Source organism: Rhinolophus ferrumequinum, chromosome 19, assembly GCF_004115265.2.
Source record: "Rhinolophus ferrumequinum isolate MPI-CBG mRhiFer1 chromosome 19, mRhiFer1_v1.p, whole genome shotgun sequence".
NCBI classification, from domain to species: Eukaryota; Metazoa; Chordata; class Mammalia; order Chiroptera; family Rhinolophidae; genus Rhinolophus; species Rhinolophus ferrumequinum.
Genome location: NC_046302.1, coordinates 20372853 through 20394498, shown reverse-complemented (window position 1 = coordinate 20394498; position 21646 = coordinate 20372853). Strand labels below are relative to the sequence as shown.

Below are 21646 nucleotides of genomic sequence, written 5' to 3'. Positions count from 1 at the left end.
CTTGCCTTTGGCCTTTATTTATCATATACAGTCAGACGCATGACTGACTCATAGCTTCACTTCCACCCAACTACCCATACCACTGCTTCTTTCTTATGTCTTCCACTCCCATCTTACTGAATGCTTCATTCCTGTTGGGTCATGCTGTTACCTTTGCTTGCAACAGTTTGTCTGTTGTAACTCTCCTCCGCATCCCCACTCTTACTCCTTGTCAACTTAGCTCATTCATAAGCCACAATCCTATCGAGACACCCTGTCCTTCACCCTGTAAAATCAGCTGATCCCTCCTTTGTGGCCACTGTCCCCATTTAGACTTCTGTTATTGCACCTACAAAAATGTACTGAGCTCCCATTTTCACAGAATAGTTTACCTGTGCTGGACCATGGTCAGGAACCATATTACTGTACTTGGAATCCCAGCATGCCTTGCACTTGAAGGAGGGGAGGATCGAATTCAGCAGATGAGTCATGATAAGCACTGAACAATGACCATTGGACTTTGCAGTGTGGAGGTAATTGGTGACCTTTGTCAGAGCCCTCTGGGGGAAAGGACGGGGATAGCCTGATTGTATTAGAGAAGAAAGGATGTTGGGAACAAGGTGGAAAGGAGTGAGGATTAGGGGAGGAGGAGAAGCAGAGGAACAGAGAGAAAGAGAATAGAAGAGAGAAGGACTAAGAGAGGGGACAGAGAGAGGGAGTCAGGTACTGTCACCCCCAGGAGCACAGGGTTCTGTACTGCCATCTGATAGTGTATCCCTAGGGTCCCAGGGTATGGATGCAGGTAGCAGGTCTTCGGCTTGTAGTCACTGAGTTGAAATCTTGTTTAGAGCAAAGTTTGTCTTTGTTTCATTGAAACTCTTACTGTTTTACCTCTTGTCTGGTGTTTATTGTGTATCTGCTTTTTGTTAAGAATGTTCTTTTTAGATGGATCAGCCCCTGTCTTATGATTTGTATCTCTTAAATAGCAGACACTGTATCTTCAGCATAAATGCTTGAGGTTTAATAAAGGCTTGAGGCTTTTTGCTTCAGTGCTTTTTGGTTTGTAAGATGTGGGGGAGGAAGCAATTTTTCTCTGTCTTTCTAGGTTCTTTCAGCTGGTCTAATAATTAAATCAACATGAAACAGATTAACAAAATTTAATTACATACATGTGAATGGGAACCCCACATGTATGAGTCAGAGATCCCTCGTACATGACAGGTTGTGCGACAGAACGGGAAAAATGTACATATGGCATCCTGCGCCACGGAATGCGGTACGGTACCTGGGGCTTCAGAAGGGAGGACGGTCATAAGAAGGGCAAATGTTCATAATGAGACGTTTGCCCTGCCCTATATATAGGCCCTAAGTAGTTATCTCTGGTAGTAACCTTATGGGCAAGGCTCCCTGCTTAGATTCTTCTAGGTAGTAGTTAAGGGAGGGACAGAAGTTTCTCCTGAGCTCACAGGGTCTCGATTGCTTTTAGATCAAAATAATCCATATGTCAAGCTAGTACATCGTAGGCAGGGCTGTTCTGAACCCCTTCAATCACATCTAAATTGTAAAATAATAATGCATCTTAAATAATACTGACCAAAGCAGACAAGATTATTTTGTTTGACTCTTTAAATTTTTTTTTTTTAATATGAAGCAAATTTGAAAATGTAGAAGTGAAAAAAACCACCCCAAGGCCATTGTCATCATCTTTTAGTAAGATTTTGCTCATGCTGCCCTCTCGGAACAACGCTGCTCTCCCACCTGAGCACCATTTTCATTGGTAAAAGATTTATCTGTAGTTCCCACCTCTCCGAGGTAGCCTTTCCTGATACGCATTTGCCTCCCCCAGAAAGTGGGCTGATCCCCTCTGTGCCTCACTGTGCTCTAGGCAAACTTCTGTCATGTTATTGCTCTCGTTTGTACAGGTATGTATCTGTTCATCTGAGCTAGACTGGTCTTTCTTTAGGACAGAGTAAAATAATTATTTTGCTTGTGTTTTAGAGTTGTAAAATGATATCCTAATTTTTTTGTCTTTGCATTATGTTCAAAGCATTTTATATTTTATTAAATTATTTTACAAGTATAATTTTAACTGCTTATTTCATCTAGTGGGGGTCCCCTTGTTACTGGCTACACAGGTCATCTTTAATTTTTTTTCAGTAAAATATAGTGACTACCTGCCAGAATTGACAATGAAAAATAAATATCTCTTTATTATTAAAATGTGTTTCTTTGTTATAAGGCACATGACAGAACAAAGCTGTATTTTTAATTCCAGTAGTATTATATTTACAGAAAATAAAAATAACTTTACCAGCATTGAAAGTCTTTCTGTAAGTAACTGACACCATTCAGAGAGGGTCCAGAGTTCAGGGCTCAAGGTGTGTTGTCCAGTCTGTGATTGTGCTTGGTCATCAGTTGTTACTAATCAACCAAATGTGATAAAAATAAGGTTTTGTGGTTTTGACTGAATTATTGAATCAGTAGCGGGGAAAGAAAGTACTGAAAAAATTTTTTTCTAAACGTTTTAGCTATAAGGCATATTAAGCAGATGGTCCAAAATTTATTTAAGGGAAGTTTGCTTGAATGTGTGTAAGAGTGCTTCTCCAGCGCTGAGGACAGTTGAGTGTATGGTCATCTGCTGAAGGAGAAGTTAGAAGCTACCTTGAATTTACATTGTAATAAAAACTTAGGCACCACTTAAAGATTTCTAGAGATTGTGACTGCTGCTTTGAGTTGAAGTATCTAGAGCATTGAACAAGGAATTAGAAAACTTGGGTTCGCTTCCTGTTTTGCCCAGTTCACAAACCATGAGACCACTAGCATTCTTGTCAACGCCATGGTCCTGCCTCACCTTCACCAAAGCACCTTGGAGAAGCTAAAAGGAGGTGAAGAATGTGAATGTGCCCCAAAACAATAATGTACTATACATTGTATAAATAAGTTATCTTATTCCCACACAGGCAGATGGCTCCACTCTGAATACTCAGCCAATTGGGAACATGGCGTTTTCATCCCCAAAATACCTGCCTGATAATTAGATTTTATACGAACAACTTCTGGCTTTAGCTCTTGAGGATTTAAGTAATATCATACCAGAAGAAGTATCTTTAAAAGTATTTTTAAATTACCTTTGCTTCTGTGTCTGTGGTATTGGATGTAATTTATGCTTCTCACAAGTATAGCCACTCTAGCTTTTTCCTTATAATGAATTTTAAAAACTGAATGTTTTTTGGTAAGTTATGCTGAAGAAGTTTTGAGAGGGAAGATAAAAATAGAAATGTTGGGAAACACTGAATATTCCTTAAAGAATTAGGTACCCTTTGGTAATCTCTCTTAATATATAAAAGCTGTTTAATTGTCAGTCAGTGTAAACTTACATCTGTTTCATAAATCCTCTTTGGCCTTATTGGGTGCAGGTTCAGTGATATCCCCAAGGAGGTAGTTAACGGATGGATTATTGAAGGACAAAGTACACTCCTTAAGTTTCAAAGCCTGATGCATTAAAGGGAGCTATCCATTGTTACCGAAGCCAAGTTCAATTCACTGACTATGAACCTGCTCTGCCACAGATTCCGAGTCTGAACGGTCCCTGAGTAGATTGGAAGCAGTGACAGCGCACTCCTTTGAAGAGGAAGGCAAGCATTTGAGCAGTAAACACAGAATGTCCGAAGGAAAAGATTGTGGTGGGGGAGATGCTCTCTCCAATGGCATCAAAAAACACAGGTAGGAGAGCCTTTAACATTATCACTGCTGACGTTTTATTATCAAGTACATTTGGGTTCTTGAAAGTATGCCTTCTCTTTTTTCCCCCCCTCTTTTGGATATTTCTATTGCTATATCGCCTCACAGAAAGGATTTCTCTTTGTCCATTTACGAGAACATCATCATCTGTAATTGTAGAAACAAAGCACAAAACTTGGTTTTAGCAAGATGGTTTTCAGGGAACATAAATCTTTTAGTTGGTGATTTAGAAAGGCTATTCAGAAGTCCCTATTGAAATTGATGCTGGGTTCCTTTTTTCATCATACATCTTTTATGACTTTGCCTCCCAGTGCTATTTTAGTTTCTAGTCATTCGATCTTCTTGTTGGTTTTATTAAGAATGGATGGTAATATTGCCTGTCTGTTGATTCAATTTAGTTACATTTTAACAAAGACTTTTATTAAGACCCAGGGCTTGTTGGACATATCCATTTTATACTGTCTAATAATATTAGTATCTTTTTATTCCCTTGATGACTGTCCCAAATTAATGAGACGTAACAGACACTAGAGTTCTCCAGTTTCAGCACAGGTTTAGACACAGTGGCATACGTGCATGCTGGCATTCATAGAGTAAAATATTTTATCTAATTATCAATAAAGGATATATCCTGTTATCATTGTAGAAAGCACTTGGTGGATAAGAAGTTATTCACGGTTAATTTCTATAAGATAGTTTTCATTTAATCTTTGTGTAACTTGCACCCCATTTTCACACCATGATTCTGGCCACAATGGTCTCAATTATTTTTCTACTGGAAAAAGTGTACATATCACTTCTGATTTATGTGTATTTGCCCCTTGTTTAACAAAATGTCTCAGTTTGTACTTACCTTGACAAGATAGACTAGATAAAACCAGAGTTTTCTTTCTTTGATGAGAGGGTATCCTCTAAACATGCTGACTGATGGTTGTCTTTTGGTGGAGTTTACCATTGCAAATTATGTGGCTAGCAGTGAGTGTCTTTCCTGATTTCCTCTGCAGTTCCTGTCAGCAACTTTGGAGGTCCAAGATTCAGTTCTGAGCTGGTCATGACCTAACAGGAAACCTGGCAGGTCTACAAATCTCTAGAGAAAGATGACCTTTATTTAATACATACATCATGACAGTTCAGTGAGGATGCAGGTGAAATATTTGGAATGTTCAAGAAGGCATACAGATGTTGATACAACCGTTAAAATACCAGAAAGAGCACTGTGCTTCGATGCTATCATATCCTATGGCTGGAAGGGGATTTCTCTGCTTTTCAGGGCCTGATAGCACTTTTGTGTGTGTGCTGTAATCATAACAGTAGTTCTTTTGCATTTGACAGAAATTTATTACACTATATACCTATATGCAGCGTTCTGCCTTAAACCCAGAATTTACAGACAATGCAGAAAGATAAGATGAAATTGTTCAAAAAATGAAATCAGAACAAGTCAAAAAAACCCCACAAAGAAGTGCAACTAGATAGTGATCTAACCAGAAAAGGTAAAGTGATAAACAGGAGGCAACTTATTAAATCTACAAATGTAATAAAACATTCTTCAGTTATTTAAAGGAAAAGAGGACAATTTAGGAAATTGTCAGCAGTCAAATATGTGGGAAATCATAATTTTTTTATTTTGAGAAGTAGCAATTATAAGAGGTTTTTTAAAAACCTGACCTTTTTTCATACAATTCTTCTTTAATCAAATAAGCAGAACATACATAATCATAAATTATGCCACATATAATTTAAAAGTTTCATTTTAGAATAGGAAAATAGGTGGAATATTCAATGTTATCAAAACTCTCTTGCCTGTGTCTTAAATTTCATTATAAGTAATCTGTTTATAATAGGCAATTATTATATTGATATTAAGACTAATTTGAATTAATAGTAATTTTGGTGATGTTTTAGAAAAGCAGATGTATGTTGCTGTTGGCGTATCGACCTGAGGTGACCATGAAATTGATTTGAAGTTTTCTGTTATATCTTTAAGTGAAATTTGTATTTAACCTTGTCATACATTTCTGTTTTCTTTAATATTGAAAAATAATTTATTCACCACTTGCTTAATTTTCCCATGAAAACCTTACATTTCCTGCCTACCTCATATCACCACTTACCCCCAGGATATGCACACTTAAATTTAGGAAGGGAAACAGGAAGAATATGGATTATAAAAAAAAGAGAGGAATGCATATTTTTAAGTGGGAAAAGAGAAGACTTACAAATTATAGGTCACATGGAATGGATTAAATCGTGGCTTAATTTGCTGATAAAATAGAACAAGGGTTTTCAACCATTTTTGTTTTTTAGCCATGGCACCATTTGGTCCACATAAATTCAGTGTGGAAACTACTAAAATCTCAGCCGCCTTCAGAGATTGATGAGATTCCCTATAGAGGGGTCTTCTCTTTCCTCCCCATTCTCCTGCTTCAGTGGGAATCACCATATCTACTTCATGTCCTTATCCATCAAAAAATACTTAAGCTTTCCTTTCTATAGTAAATGTCATAGAAACAACAAGTCCCCCCCAAATATAACATAATAAACCATTCCAGGCTACGTTTCTGCTCCTATTTAATGTGTTAGCATACACAGAGCACCTAGGAGAGGGCCTGCCACATAGGAAGTACTCAGTGTAAAGGGCTTGTTTTTAACGTTAGCTGTTTACTCCCTTTCTCATCAAAGACGGTAATTTGCTTTGCTCTGAAGAACCTCTGCCCTCTTGTTTTCCTTTTCTATCTAATTATCATAGGATGACATCATGGGGTGCAGTCTGAAAATCTCTGGCCCAGAGAAACATTAGCTATAGGGCACACTATGAGTATGTCATATTATTAATTTAAGATAAGGCATGCCACACTAAATGAATTTATTTCTATGATAATAAAAGTATAGATTTTATGGATTTTGAATCCATTCCAGGATAATTACCAACAAAATAATTCTTCTGTTAACTAAGTAGGTAACTTCGGTCATCTCTTCAGTAAGAGTTTGGGCTAAAAGATCTGTGAGTTCTCATCTCACTCTGAAAATCCTGCGATTGCAAACTGAAATCTTGAAAAATGGTTTTTCTACTACAGTGAAGTTTTAAAATACTTGCACGATGTCTCCTAGTAGCAGTAGGCCTAGGGAAAAAGTAGTTTATGTTTTTTATTCACTGAATTACTGATGTGCTGCTGTGTACTGTGCCGGCCAGTGATTTTTACTACAATGCTGGACGTCATTGGGCTTTTAGGTTAGTTCTAGAAAAATCTCAACAGAAAGAATTAAGGTTTTATTTAAGACCTAGAACCAAAAATACTGCAGCACTCGAGAATATACAAAGCTCCATTTTGATGGTACGTTTTGCCTCAGAAAATACATTGAGTTGCTTTGTGCAAAATTAGCCTACACCGTTCTGTGGTCCGGTTTATATTTACAGGGCGTCTTGTCATCTCGGCTGTGTTCCACAGGATCAGTTCTCTATTCTTGGACCTAATTTACTAAATTTATTCTGAGCTTAACCTTTTAACTTGTTAGCAGTTTGACCCAAGTTGTGAAGATACTGATATTTATATCATCGTGTAACTGGATATGGTGTGAAAGATATTAATATAGAACAGATTAGTCAGAATTTGAAATGTTGGATCCGTATTATGATTCTATAAATGGCATTCAAATGTTATTCACTATATTAATAGCACTAACAGATTAAAGGAGGAAAAACCATACGATCATCCTAATAGATAAAAAACATTCAGTAAAATCAAGCAGTCATTTATGATTGACCTAGAAAAGTATAGTTATTAAGAACTACCTGGGTTTGAAACGTATATCTACCACTTTTCAGACCTTAAACTTAAGTTTTAATTTCTTTGAAACTCAACGTCTTCATCTGTTAAGTGGGTGTAATAACAGGACCTACCTTGTTGGCTTGTTACGGTAATCAAATCAAATAATCTATGCAAAGTACTCACAGTGATTTTTAGTTAATTAAATGTTGGGTGCTGTTATAAGTAGAAAACCGGTAAACCCTAAGCAAAAGTGAGTAAATAGAATTAATTGTCTTCCTTTCTTTTGACCTATAAGAAAAGGTCTTCGGATGGGTTTTAGCAGTTTATATTGTCCTCTGAAACTGAAATTTGGCACAGAGGAGGTAGCTGAAGTGAAAGCGTGGATCTTCAAACAACATTGTTTTCTTTTGGTAAATGTGAAATAAGGAAAATTATACCCACATTTAATGGCTCCTGTGGTTGATTTGCATTGTGGTTAAATGGCTACACGGTTTTTCTTTCTGTTGAGAATACAAAGGCGTGGCTGGCCTCCACAAAGCCGGTTGTAAACGTACATTGTCAGAAGTGTAAACAAGAGGTGACTAGAGGCTTGAAGCTCTATTACTCGTTCCTTGGTCCCTTGATAGCACTTTTCCAGTGCAGAGGTCTCATTACTTGATCCCTAGGCTTTTTGAATCTCTTAGGTAGATATACAATTTCTGTTTCAAGTTTGCTTTATATACACCTGTAATCCTCAGAATGTCAAGTGAAAGAGTCAATATTTAATAAACTGTGTATTCTGGCTTTATTTGAAGAGGTCTCCTCCTCCTCCACACAGATGGACACAGGGTTTTGAGTGCCTAGGAAATATCTTTCATTGTAACTTAGTCTTTCAGTGGTCTGCCTTATTCTTTTTATTCTGCCCATTTCTTAATTACAATAATTCATAGATTGGGCATCTTTTGATCACATATGGGATTTGGTCTTTACAAATACATTGAAGTGTCTCTTTCCCATTGGAACTGTGCCAATCTAAATTTCGCCTAAAGGAGAAAACTATCTCAGGGGACATAATTCTTCGGTATTGTTTGCTTGTTAGCTCAGGAAGAATAGTCCTCTTTCAGAAAACGCTGTGTATAATAATAATGATTTACAAGGTAAATATAGGTATTAGGGAAGTGGTTGTTTTAAAAACATAGAGGTCCTTTAATGGTTTGTTTGCCTTGTGCCTTTAAAATCTTCAGAAAAAAATTTGGTTGACACACAACTTCAAAACACATTCATGGCATAAAATGTGATATATCCTAACCATGGGGTCTAACCTGCTGCTGAGGCATGTTAGTGCAGCACAATGTTGAGCCAGGCTTTGAGACTTGAGACCTTAGGATGCACTTCCATTTTACCATGGGAAGGAATCTTAAGGCCAGTTCCTTCTGAATGTGGCGGCGACTCATGTTAATGACACATCCTGGTTCTCAGTCAGGAAGCATTGTCACTTCATGTAACAGGTGTGGAAAACATAAATGACTACAATTAGGAATGTGTACTGTACGATGGGGCGTTGATCTAAGCAGATAGTGTGATTTGTGGTGGAGCAGGGTGTGGCCAGCTTTGAGGAGAGGTAAAGAGATGGAGCATAATGTCAGACCAGTGCTAAAGTGAAATAAATATGTGCTTTCTGGACTGTAAGAGAGCACAGCTGGGAAGGCTAACAGTTCTTTCTGTGGCTGAACCAAGTAGATAGTAAATCACCGTAGATTCTTCTCAATATTGTTTTACTTTTGTGCTCTGGTATTTTGTATCTTTTAATACCTTAAGTATATTGTCGAGGATCCTAGCAGGTGAAGGTGTACCATGATCATAAGACGATTGAGAACCCATCAAGAGAATGTGCTTTCTCTTCTGGGTTTGGTTCCAGCTCTGTGACTTAATATAGCTTTATGGCTTTGGTAAGCATTTAATCTCTCCACACTTCAGCCGCTTCATCTCTAAAATGAGCAGTACCCCCACAAAAGCACCATCCAGTAGCAAGGTGGCTAGAACCTAGGTCTGTCTGCTCTACAGCTGCTGTCTTCTGACTATACTTGTCAACTTCAGATCCAGAGCTGTTCACAATATTGTGCATGATAGTAATGACTACAATTTACATTGGATTATAAGTTGGTATATAAGGTACTTTGACAAACTCCATAGCTTTTGAATCTCAAAATATCTGAGTTATGGATAGGGCAGATATTATATCCTCAATTTTATATATGAAAAAACTGAAGTGCAGAAACTTTGCCTTGCCCGAGATCACTTAGCAAATAAGTGATAGTGTTGCAGAAAAATGACGAGGACCGAGAGACTCAAGCGGCACGCAGAGATCAGGGAGAACACAGCTTTATTACACTGGGGGGCTCAGCGGGATTGTTCCCAGAGATTGAGCACTTACTGGGGTCGGGTGCTTTGTTTTATAGGGTTAGGCCTCCGGGTTTGGGGGGATTCGTGCTATTGCTATTGCAACGCTAGGGATTGGTTAAATCTGGCCGCGGTGCCGAGAGGTCCATCCCTAACAGCTGTGATCGTTTAACATTGTTTTGACGGGAAGGCCTCTAACTGTGGTGCCCACCAGAGACAGCTCCGATGAGAGGGGGATGGAGCTCTTAGCGGGGCCCACCGGATAAAACCGTCCCGACATGTTCCCCCTGTTGATGATTGGAAGGGGAACCCTAAAGATCATTTAAACTGAGAGGGCGGGGGATGCGGGCGGTGGTCAGACGGGAGATGGTATTTTTGGTGAAGGGAACAAGGGCATTGAAGATGCACGGGCCGATGGTGGCAAGGAGAAAAATGGAGAGTAAGGGACCCGCCAAAGGGAGGAGCCAGGAAGTCCAGGACTGAGAGCTAAACCCCCAGGAGGCGAGCTCCTCACGGTGGAGCTGAATGCGATCCCGGAGCTCACAGACCTTGGTGGCGACGATCCCAGACTGGTTTATGTAGTAGCAACATTCTTCTAGGAGGAAGAGACAGGTCCCACCCTTTTCAGCCGTGAGCAGGTCTAGGGCTCGCCGGTTCAGGAGGGCGACTGCTGCCAGGCTGCAGAGTTGGGTCTGGAGTGACGTGAGTGAGTCTGCGACCTGCTCCATGTCATCATTGATTTCTTGAGAAAGTTTGTAGTCGATGGAAGTCGATGGAAGTCCCAAGGCCAGAGGCACCAGCGGCGACCCCTGTAAAGATGCCAGCACCTATGAGGAAAGGGACGAAAGCCACCCGACGGGTGCGAAGGGAAGGAAAGACCTGCGACTGGAATTCAGCGTCAGTAAAAACGGCGGCAGAAGGGGAAATGAAAATGAGGATGCAGCCACTTCCATTGTGATGTGCGTCCCGACACCTGTATGGGTGGCCTCCGTCACAGAAGAGAAATATGCTGGGAGGAGTGCAGAAGGGTAAAGGTGCAGAAAAGCTCTGGCAGCGGGGGTCGGGAGCCTGGGCGAGGCCAGGGGGTAGGTAACAGGTGAGGTTTGTGGCCGGAGCCAGCGGGACGGGATCGCTGATGGGTTCGGTGACTATTGAGGCAGAAGTGTTGGTGGAGTTGTGGAGGGCCAGTTGGGCGGACGGGTATTCCGAAGAAAGCGGAACGGATAAGGGGCAGACAAATCCAACAGGGGGAACCGATAGGGAGAGAAGTGGAGTTGAGCCAAAGCTGGTAAGATGTATTGAGGAGGTGTGAAGTGAAGTCCGGGGAGCTAAGGAGTGGTGGCCGGCGTAAAGAGGTGAGGTTGAGGCGCCGGTAGCGGGGCCGGGGCGGAGTGGCCCGAGCTATCGCAGCAATCCGGGTTGCCGCAACTTTGTGGAGGGCAGTGTCCTGGACACCTCCGCTATCGGAGAACCTGGCCTGGGCCAGGTAGGACCAGCAGACAGGCCCTCGAAGGAAGGAATTGCAGGGGGACTGGAAGGTCTGAGTCAGAGTGGCGGTCCAATAGGTGCGGCCGGATTCCTTGCAGGGGACGGCATGGTTCCCTGGTGGCATTCCCGGGGCATGAGAGTAAAGAATTGGAAGTGGGCGCTTGTCCCGGACCCCCGGTGCAGGGACATTTTGAGCCATCTGGAGTGCGGACAGGGGCGTTCCAGCAGAGGTACCCTCGACCATAAAACCTGCAATTGTTCAAGGAGGGCTGTGTATTAAGGGCAGTCCTGTAGGTCTTACCGTCCTTTACGCAGAGGAAAGGCAAGACGCCACGGTAACAATCCGGGGTCATGGAGTCATAGGAGAAAAAGGAGGATCTTAAAGTCGGGTAGAAAGGGGACCCACGGCAGGTACATGTCCGCTGGGTTGGGGCGCTCAGGGAAGGGTAGAATAGGCCTAAGAGGCAGAGGTCCGTAAGCAGGTGAGCGCGAATAGGGGAAAGATCCATAGTAGAAACCCAAACAGGAGGAGGCTTCTTTGGGCTGGGGTCCAATCAGATAAGGTCGCAGAGGTAAGAAGAAAAGAGGCTAAAAGAATCAGTAGACAGAAGGTTGAGATGGTTAGGGAGGAGCAGATGAGAGCTGGCATTCAGGTGGTTTTTTTAAACGTGGTCTTCAGTGGCTCGTCGGACACTGGATGAGAAGTCCAGGTAGGCTGGTACGACTCTGCTCCTTTGACGCGGGAGTGGTGAATCCACGGTGTGATTCCGGAGACCTTAAGAGCAGTGGGGGTGACAGGATTACTGTGTGTGGGCCCGTCCATATTGGGCGGAGGGGCTCACGTTTCCAATCTTTTATCCAGACCCTGTCACCTGGAAGGTGGGGATGGACAGGGGTTCCTAATGAGATAGGAATTCTTTCTAGTAGATGTGAGTGCAGGCTTGTAAGGATCTTTCCTAGGGCAATAAGCTGATCTTGGAGGTGGGAGTCACCTACTACTCTGAGGCTGCCTGGGATGGATGATAGCAACGGGGGAGGCCGGCCATAGAGAATTTCAAATGGGGAGAAACCATCCTTTCAAGGAGTACACCGGGAGCGGAGGACGGCTGAGGGGAGTAGATCCATCTATCCCAGGGAGATTTCTTGGCATAGCTTAGACAACGTTTCTTTGAGGGTACAGTTCATGTGCTCTACTTTCCCTGAACTCTGAGGCCAGTAGGCCATGTGAAGCTTCCAGGAGACATTGACGGCTGAGGCCAGAGTCTGTAGCACGTCTGAGACAAAGGCTGGTCCGTTGTCACTATGAATGGTGAGGGGAAGTCCATACCATGGGATGATTTTGCAGAGGGGAACTTTGGTGACTTCTCTGGCTTTTTCAGTTCGGGTAGGAAAGGCTTCTACCCAGCCCGAGAAGGTACAGACTAGGACAAGAAGGTATTTTGTCCCTCAGTGAGGGGTCATTTCTGTGAAGTCTACCTTGATATCCTCAAAAGGGGCAGATCCCGTTCGCTGGACCCCAGGTGGCGGGGTCGGTCCGGTCTTGGGATTATGTCTGGCACAGGTAGCACAGCGCTCCGTGATAGAGCGGCATAGGGCTGTGAGCCTGGCTATATAGAAGTTTTTGGCTAGCAGCCTTTTAAGTCCAGTCTTCCCTAGGTGGGAAGTAGAGTGGTGTTCCGAAATGATGCGGGGAGCGAGGGCAGCCGATATGAATAAGCCGCCATCACGCAGTATCCACCAACCTTGAGGGTGCCGGGTGGCACCCTCATTTTGTGCTCAGCTGACTTCTGCTGTGGTGTAGGTAGGACTTGGCGAGGCTGGGGTGGTGGAAGCAATGATGGCTGTGTCTGTGTCCTGGGCAGTCGCCTTTGCGGCGTGATCTGCGAGGTGATTGCCAGCAGCCGGCTCATCGTTCCCTTTCTGGTGTCCTCGGCAGTGGATAATAGCTAGGCGCTGGGGTGCCCAGACAGCTTCCAGTAACTGTAGGATCTCACTTTTGTTTTTGATGGTTTTTCCTTCAGACCTGAGGAGGCCACGTTCTTTGTAGATGGCCCCGTGTATGTGCACGGTGGCAAAAGCGTACTGGAGTCTGTGTAAATGTTAGCCCTTTTGTCTTTTGAGAGCTGGAGTGCCCGTATGAGAGCCCAGAGTTCGGCTCGTTGTGCTGACCACCCGGCTGGAAGTGCCTTTGCCTCCAGAACCTCCGAGGTGGTAGTTACAGCATAGCCAGCTCTACATAGCCCACCCTGTAGGAAACTGCTGCCGTCAGTATAGAGTGTAACCTCCGTGTCCTGCAGAGGGGAGTCTTGTAGGTCCGGTCGTGTGGCATGGACCTCAGTAATGACTTCTAGGCAGTCGTGTTCAGGCTCGCCTTCGGCTGTGGGGAGCAAGGTTGCTGGGTTTAAGGCTTGAACAGTCTGGAGGCTTATGCGAGGATTTTCCAGAAGGAGCCCCTGGTATTGGGTGAGCCTGGCGTTGGAGAGCCATCGTGGACCCTGACAGTTCATGAGCATTATTACAGAATGGGGAACCTTGACTGTGAGTTGTTGTCCGAGGGTGAGCTTGTCAGCTTCCTGGACGAGGAGTAGTGTAGCAGCTAAGGCCTGCAGGCATGGGGGCCATCCGGAAGCGACCGGGTCTAGTCTTTTGGACAGGTAAGCAATAGGCCTCATCCAGGGTCCAACTGTCTGGGCTAGGAGTCCTAAGGCAGTTTTGTCTTTTTCATGGACAAATAAGAAGAAAGGTTTTTCCGTATCAGGTAGACCTAAAGCTGGGGCTCTCCCGAACAAGTCTCTGAATTCTGTGAAGGCCTTTTCCTTTGTCTCTCCCCATTTTAGGGGTTGCTTGTCCTGTCCTGTGATTGACTCATAAAGTGGTTGGGCTATGGCCGAGAACCCGGGGATCCAGATCCAACAGAATCCAGCTGCCCCCAAAAATTCACGTAGTGATCGCCTAGTGGTGGGCCGTGGGAGCTTGGTAATAACCGCTTTTCGCTCTGCGCTGAGGGCCCGTTTTCCTTGGGTGATTATGAAGCCCAAATATTTAACTTCCTGTCTGCAGAGCTGAGCCTTTTTCCGGGACACCCGGTACCCTTTGGTGGCCAAATGTTGTAAGAGGGCAATCGTGGCTCGGTGGCAGGCCTTCCTTGTCGGGCAGGCAATGAGGAGATCATCTACATATTGTAAGAGAGTGCAATTGACTTGTTCTCGCGGGAAACCCGCAAGGTCAGAAGCCAGGGCCTCACTGAATAGCGTGGGGGAGTTCTTAAACTCTTGTGGAAGCCTCGTCCAGGTGAGCTGCATTTGATGCCCTGAATTAGGGTCAGTCCACTCAAAGGCAAAGATGGGTTGGCTTATCGGGGCTAGTTGAATGCAGAAGACGGCGTCCTTAAGATCCAGGCACGTGAACCAGACGGCCTCCGGTGGAACTTGGCTGAGAAGGGGGTAGGGATTGGTAACTACTGGATGCAGAGACTGAGTTACTTGATTTACTGCACGGAGGTCCTGAACTGGGCGATATTCACCATTTGACTTCATGACGGGGAATAGCGGTGTATTCCAGGGGAACTGACACTCAACGAGGATGCCCGCATCTTTCAGCCGTTCAAGATGTGTCTGAATGCCTATTTGAGCTTCCCTGGAAATCGGGTATTGTCGGAGCCGTTGTGGCTGGGCTCCGGCCTTTAGTTAATTATGACAGGGGCTCTTTTGCTGGCAAGTCCGGGAGGATTGTTTTCTGCCCATATCCCTGGTACCTTAGTTCGGTAGTACTCAGGGTTTGTTTCGGCAGCCTGATTCAAATAGTCTCCATTCTTCATCCCTAGGCGTGTTGAGAGACAGGATGAGCTGTGGTTCGGCGGGGCTCAAGTTCATCGTTGTTTGGCCGGATTGCTCAAAAGAAATTCGTGCCCCTAACTTAGTGAGTAGGTCTCTCCCGAGCAGTGGGATCGGGCACTCAGGTACATATAAGAACTCACAGGAGACGACGTGGCCTCCTACTTTGCAGGTTCGAGACCAGCAGAACGGCTGACTTACTGCCTGGTCTCTGGTGGCCCCCATGATGGTTACAGTCCGATTAGTAAGGGGAGCCACTGGGGAAGTAACCACTGAGTGTTCTGCTCCTGTGTCTACCATATAGGTAATCTTTTGGCCCCCTATGTCTAAATCAACTGTGGGCTCGCGGGGGCCTAGCAATAGAGTCCGGTCCCCGCCAATCAGAGTCTATGCCGGCCAGGCCGATGAACTCGGGTTCCTTCTCACTAGGAGGAGTAGGCCGCGGATGGCTTCTGGGTTGAGGCTGTGACCGATTGGGGCATTCATTTTTCCAGTGCCCCATCTCCTTGCAATAGGCACATTGATCCTTTCTGAGCGTCCCGGAGGCTGCGTTGGATTCCTCGTCTGCCCCCAGTCTTTCTTTGGTTGGTGTTTTGTTGAAGTGCCTCCGCCAATAGAGTTACTTTCTGTCTCATGCTCTTATCAGCTTCTTGCTTGGCTACGTTGTCACGGTTGCGGAATACTTTGTTAGCCACCTCTAAAAGTTGGGTGATGTACATCCTGGCGAAGCCTTCGAGATTTTGGAGTTTTTGGCGGATGTCGGGGGCCGACTGCGCAACAAAAGCCGCGTTTACCATTCGCTGATTTTCCGGTGCCTCTGGGTCAAATGGGGTGTATATGCGGAAGGCTTCGCATAGTCTTTCGTAGAAGTCTCCGGGCATTTCTTCACTGTCTTCAGTTACGTCAGCTGTCTTTGACATATTAGTCGGTTTCTTTGCCCCTTGTCGGAGGCCCCGCAGAATGGCCTCTTGATACCTCCTGACAGCACCTCTACCTTCTTCTGTGTTAAAGTCCCAGTCGGGCCGGTTGTCAGGAGCAGCCTCGTTAGCCCATCTCCCCGTGTCCATGATGCCTCCTGGAGCCATCTCTTCGAGCCACTTCAGAGCTTCTTGTATGATTCTCCGCCTCTCTTCGGTGTTACAGAGGGTGCGAAGGAGTTGTTGACAGTCTTCCCAGGTAGGCCGGTGTGTTTGGAAGATGGATTCCATGAGGTCAATTATAGCTTGGGGCTTTTCTGAGTAGGCTGGGGTGTGATGTTTCCAGTTCAGGAGATCAGTGGTGGTAAAGGCTGGTAGTAGATTATAGGTCGGCCAGGAAGAGGAATCCCGTCCAGGCTGATAAGGTCGGGCCCTCGGGTTTTGCGGAGAGGCATCTGGAGGGCTGGGACGTTTCGCAGCCGAAGGCGGCGGGGGAAATCTTGGGGTGTGGGCTCTGCAGGCCGACCCTCGGGTTGAGCAGCTGGCGGGGAAATGGAGGGCGGAGGGGTATTTGGAATTGCATCCAGAGCGGTTGGCAGGATTGGAGGGACGTATGGTGGTGACAGGATTTGCAGCTCCTCCTCATGGTCCCCTTGGTGTATAGTCTTTGTTGGAGTTCCTTTTAGAGCCTGGGTTACGAGAATCCTGCACTGTCCCTTTTTACTAGAGCAGAACCGTACCCAAGGTGGAAGGATCCTGGCAATTTCATCAACCAGGAGTCAATGTATGGAAACTGATCTGGGTGACCAGGATTGCCGGTCACCACAATATAAACGCGTTGGACAATGGCCAGCTCTAGGGTTCCCTCTTAACGGCTAGCCGACGTTAAAAGTGGGCCATTCCAGTTCACAGAGGGTTCTTAACTTTCCTGGGGTCATGCGGACTCCATAATCTCCTCCATAACCCTTCTTAAAATTCTTTAACATGCAGTCTAAGACTGTGGGCTTACTCTGCTTCCCTCCCATAGTGTACGATGTTCCAGACGGTGGGGAGGGGGGATTTACTCAGGTGCTGCCCTGCTCGCGTCCCTCACGGGAACTTAGGAGCGTGTTGGCTACAGTGTACAGAACAATTTACAAAACAGGCCACTCCGTGGAGTGAATCACCGTTATGCCAAATGACGCTACGGGAGAATCAGGGTGAAGCTTACTCAAGTTTCCATAGCTAAAGCAGTGGAATCAATCAGGCACACAGTCAGTCACTCACACACCAGGTTGACACCCTCCTATGGACGTCTTTGCCTGGGTAGGTTGTAAGAACCTACGAGGAGGTGATCAGGCTCTCCTGTCGCATGGGACAGGACTGACTCGGACAATGGCCCCGAGGCTTACCTGGTCCGACGGGAGGATCCAGCTGGTTGTCCCCAGTCCCTCTCAGCGGGTCCAGCTGGGGAGGCGCAGGCCACGACTGCCCGGGGAAAGTCCGGTTCAGGGTCTGCCAAAATTGGCGGGGCGCGCCTACACCCTTCTCGGGCTTCCCGTCCTCCGCGGCTGCCTCTCGCCCCACACCGGTGGCGCAAGGGGCCAGCGCGGTTGGGTTTCCTGGCCAACGCACCAAATGTTGCGGGGAAATGACGAGAACCGAGAGATCGGTCCTCAAGCGGCATGCAGAGATCAGAGAGAACACAGCTTTATTACCCCGGCGGGCTCAGCGGGATTATTCCCAGAGACTGAGCACTTACCAGGGTCCGGTGCTTTGGTTTATAGGGTTAGGCCTCCGGGTTTGGGGGGATTCGCGCTATTGCTATTGCGACGCTAGGGATTGGTTAAATCTGGCCGGGGTGCCGGGAGGTCCTTCCCTAGCAGCTGTGATCGTTTAACGTTGTTTTGACGGGGAGGCCTCTAACTATGGTGCCCGCCAGAGACAGCTCTGATAAGAGGGGGATGGAGCTCTTAGCGGGACCCGCCGGAAAAAAACCGTCCCGACAATAGGACCTACATTCAAACCAGGTTTTCTTACTCCAGAGCCTCTCTTCTTTTCTTAAAATTTAGAATGTTTATAGCTGTTTAGAGTAACAAAGATTTACATTCCTAGACAAAAGCCTTCATATTCTGAAATTTAAGACAGTTTGTCCCAGCCTTGAATTAATGTAATTCTGTTTGTTTCTTTTATGTGACAATTTATAGAGAATTAACATCATAGTCCTAAAGCATTAAGACCCATCTGTCCTTGGCTCAGTGCTGGGCAGTATTACAAATTAAAGTGGACATGGAACTTGTTCTCTGGGCCTGTGTAAATTTCTACTGGTATTGACATGAGCATATAAAAGAACACATGAACACAATGAAAGTTCTGCCAGTTTTAAACAGATCTGATAAAAATTTGTTCTCCTTAAACAGTCCTGGAGGAAAAAATAATTTTCTGTTTCTGTAATAAATCTCCATTCTCCACCAACTTCCTCCCAATGCAGGATACTCCAAAGGATGTAGGATTGATTAAAGGTGTACTGTTTTCATGGAAATTATTTGTTTCTCCTCAATAATTATGCGTTCACTTATTATTTGTGAAAACCAAGCTCTGCAGCTGTTTTCCTTCAGGATATGTTTGACATAACCTATGTTATTAGAAAGAACAAAAATATCTCAGAAGGCCACGTGGATCTGATTGTGTTTTAGGACACTGTGTCATCTTTCCTAGCAGAAGAAACCTTCCTAGGAAAGAGGAAGGATGCTGTTCTTTGCAGTACAGATTTTTCACTATGACCAGTATAATCAGAAAGGAAACAGAAGGGAAACTAACATATATGTCAGATAACACCCATGGAGATATTACGTGTCACAGAGCAGGAAGGAACCTGAAATTCAACTCTTCTTAGAAATTCTATCCTTCTGATGGTAAGCAGTCAAAAACATCTCAGATCTCTTGAAAAGGAAGTTAAATCAAGGCAGTTGAACTGACTAAAGCAGATCACAAACAAATGGTTATATTCATTCTGAAAAAGAGGGTGTGGCTTAAAAGGAAATAAGTCTAAAAAGTTCAGAGACACAGAAAGAGGCAGAGTGAAAGAGGCAGAGTGGTGTTTATAGGACATCTTTTATTCAGTCCATCACTAAAGACATCTTTATGTCTTCCCTTTTGTTAACGGTTTTTTGCATAATTCCTAAACTCCTGTTTGGAGTCTCTGAAGTCCTGTGGTGTTCTAGGAAACATACAGCCTCGTAAACATAGTCTTTCTCCAGAGTTGCATTTCAAGGATCAACCACTGCTAAACACTCAGATCTATCGTAGGGTCTGGCTGTACCTCGCACTGCCTACTGCCAGACTCTCCGTATCCAGCTGGATTACATTCAAGTTCCAAAATGGGACATTTCTTTTTCTTCTTTTTTTTCAAATTTAATTTTTATAAGAGTTTATTTGAGCCAATCTGATGACATATGTTGGGGAGCATTTATGTTGGGGAGCAAGATCTCAAATGCTCCCCCAAGTGGGACATTTCTTAGTAGAGAGTACAAGAAATCTCTGTTATAGTCAGAAAGGTTTCTTTCCTCTCCCCTGCCAACAAAATGGATTCAGATCCCTTCTAGAATATGGGGACGTATTAGTGGAAGATTCGAGCTCACCATCTTGATGTCTCTCTGCTCCTTAACTGTCCATACTACAAGAGGCTTAGGTGAGACTTCGTGTGAGACAGGGAGGAAGGTAGTTGGCTCTGATTTGTGCTGCACGCATCATGCATTTCGTCAGTATTCTCTGTTATTAAGAGGTCAAAATGACGTTACCATGATCTACTCTTCCTCATTTCATTTCAATTCATGTCTGTTCCAGCACCCATTGCGTGAAATCTTAGTTATTCTTAGAGAGAATGGTGAGCAAAGAATGCACCTTGCCCTTAGGTTAAGGTCTGCTTTTCTGTGTCCTGCCTTTCTCCCAACTGTGCGGTTGTAGGAAACGCAGTCTGTTAAACACAGTATTTCAACTGTGCAGAACACCACGAAGTAGGCCGAAGTGAGGGAACCTAGGAGCCCAAACAGACAACTTGTTTCTAAACCAAAGAAAGGAGGTATATTCTCATCAGTCAGCTTTAGCTTGGAAATGTGGTGGTTCTGTAGGCTATTCTGTTAATCCAATAATGATAATAAACAGGAATAGGAAATAAATTTACTATTTACTGAAGTTGGACAATGAATTCTAAATTTTAGAAAGCCAATAAGAAAATGAATTTGAAATTTTGAATATAGAATTTTAACATTAAAATGAAAACAAGGACAACCTTTTGTAAAAAAAGTATAATTACCCTAACCTCTTTGCTATAGAGAGCCAGATATAGTGAGTGATAATCATAGACTTTGTATAATTTAAAAGATCAAAAATGAAAAGCAATCTCAGATTATAAAAATACACAGCAAAATCAAGTAGTAGTATCAGATAATTATATAAAATTTTCAATATTACAGTTAAGTAAGCTTACAATAGGAAACCAAGTTATTGGGTTTTTAGAAGACTCATAGTAGTAACTAAAAATCCTATGACTAGTTGTAGGGATCTTATCTTAGAGTTGTACTGACCTGCTTCCAAGACTCTAGGCTTGTTTCAGTTGAAGATATTTAGAAGCATGTTAAATACCCAGATGTCCTGCTAACCAGTCACCTTCATGTCTGACTCAGCCCTAAGTTACAGTGCTGATTTATACAAGGCTTCAGAACAGCATTCTAGGTATGCAGAGGAAACGTGCGATTCCTGTTTATGTCTGAATTCAAACCCGGAAGTTGGTAGAAGGTACATTACAATATATTAAGTTTATAAAAATTTTCACATGTGAGATGCCTTTGGAGATCTTACATCCACACATATTACAACTACAATTTTTGTTAATATTACATGACTGAGGAGTAATAGTAGTAATTTTAAGAGAGCATCATTTTCATAATGATAAATCAGACTGAATCAACTGAAGCTGAAATTTTTTGAGGTTCATGGTCAGAAAAACTTGTTTTGCTCCCAGATTTAAATGTTAGATAATATGAACAATCTTACTGATTCCAAATACCTTTAAACCCATTGAACTGAAGAAGTGCCAGAGTTTTAAAGTTAAAGCACAACCCAGAAATGAAGTAACATTTTGAATACAAATATCTCCGCTGTAAATATTCTTGAATATTTTGTTGGCCCAGCCTACTAGGATCCTCAAACTAAGCATTAGTAGTAGTTGAAATTCAGCCAATATTTGTGAGTGAATGTTTGTTTGTTTTTTGATTGCCTGTTCCTAGAGACATACTGAGGAAAAGGGAGTGCCCTTTTGCCAACTGTGTATACCAATGGTTCTGTAAAGAGGAGTCTATGGGCCCTTGGTGGTGGTGGTGGATTACCTAGGACCCTTTCACGGGGAACCGCAAGGTTAAAACAATTTTCATAATATTACTAAGACATTCGCCTTTTTCATTATCATTCACTAGTAAGTGTATGGTGAAGTTTTCTAGAGACTACATGATGTGTGATATCACAGTTAATGCAGAAGCAGTTATGAGAAGCCAGCTATCTT

General features: G+C 43.8%; 2 protein-coding genes across 7 annotated transcripts in view; one reads left to right on the top strand and one right to left on the bottom strand.

The window, feature by feature from the left end:
- Positions 1–21646, top strand: part of OSBPL1A (oxysterol binding protein like 1A) — a 210087-nt gene that overhangs the window by 145471 nt on the left and 42970 nt on the right. For all 6 annotated transcript variants that reach the window (XM_033087174.1, XM_033087172.1, XM_033087171.1 and 3 more), the window contains one exon: positions 3549–3702. In XM_033087174.1, coding sequence (XP_032943065.1) covers positions 3641–3702 — 62 coding nt within the window. In that variant the 5' untranslated portion in view covers positions 3549–3640. The remainder of the gene's footprint in view (positions 1–3548; positions 3703–21646) is intronic.
- Positions 10683–20765, bottom strand: LOC117011669 (syncytin-1-like). Its single transcript, XM_033087178.1, has 3 exons — positions 20673–20765; positions 17499–17574; positions 10683–12132 (listed from the first exon to the last, which is right to left on the bottom strand). The coding sequence occupies exon 3, from the start codon at positions 11599–11601 to the stop codon at positions 10861–10863; it is 741 nt and encodes a 246-aa protein (XP_032943069.1). The 5' UTR covers positions 11602–12132; positions 17499–17574; positions 20673–20765; the 3' UTR covers positions 10683–10860.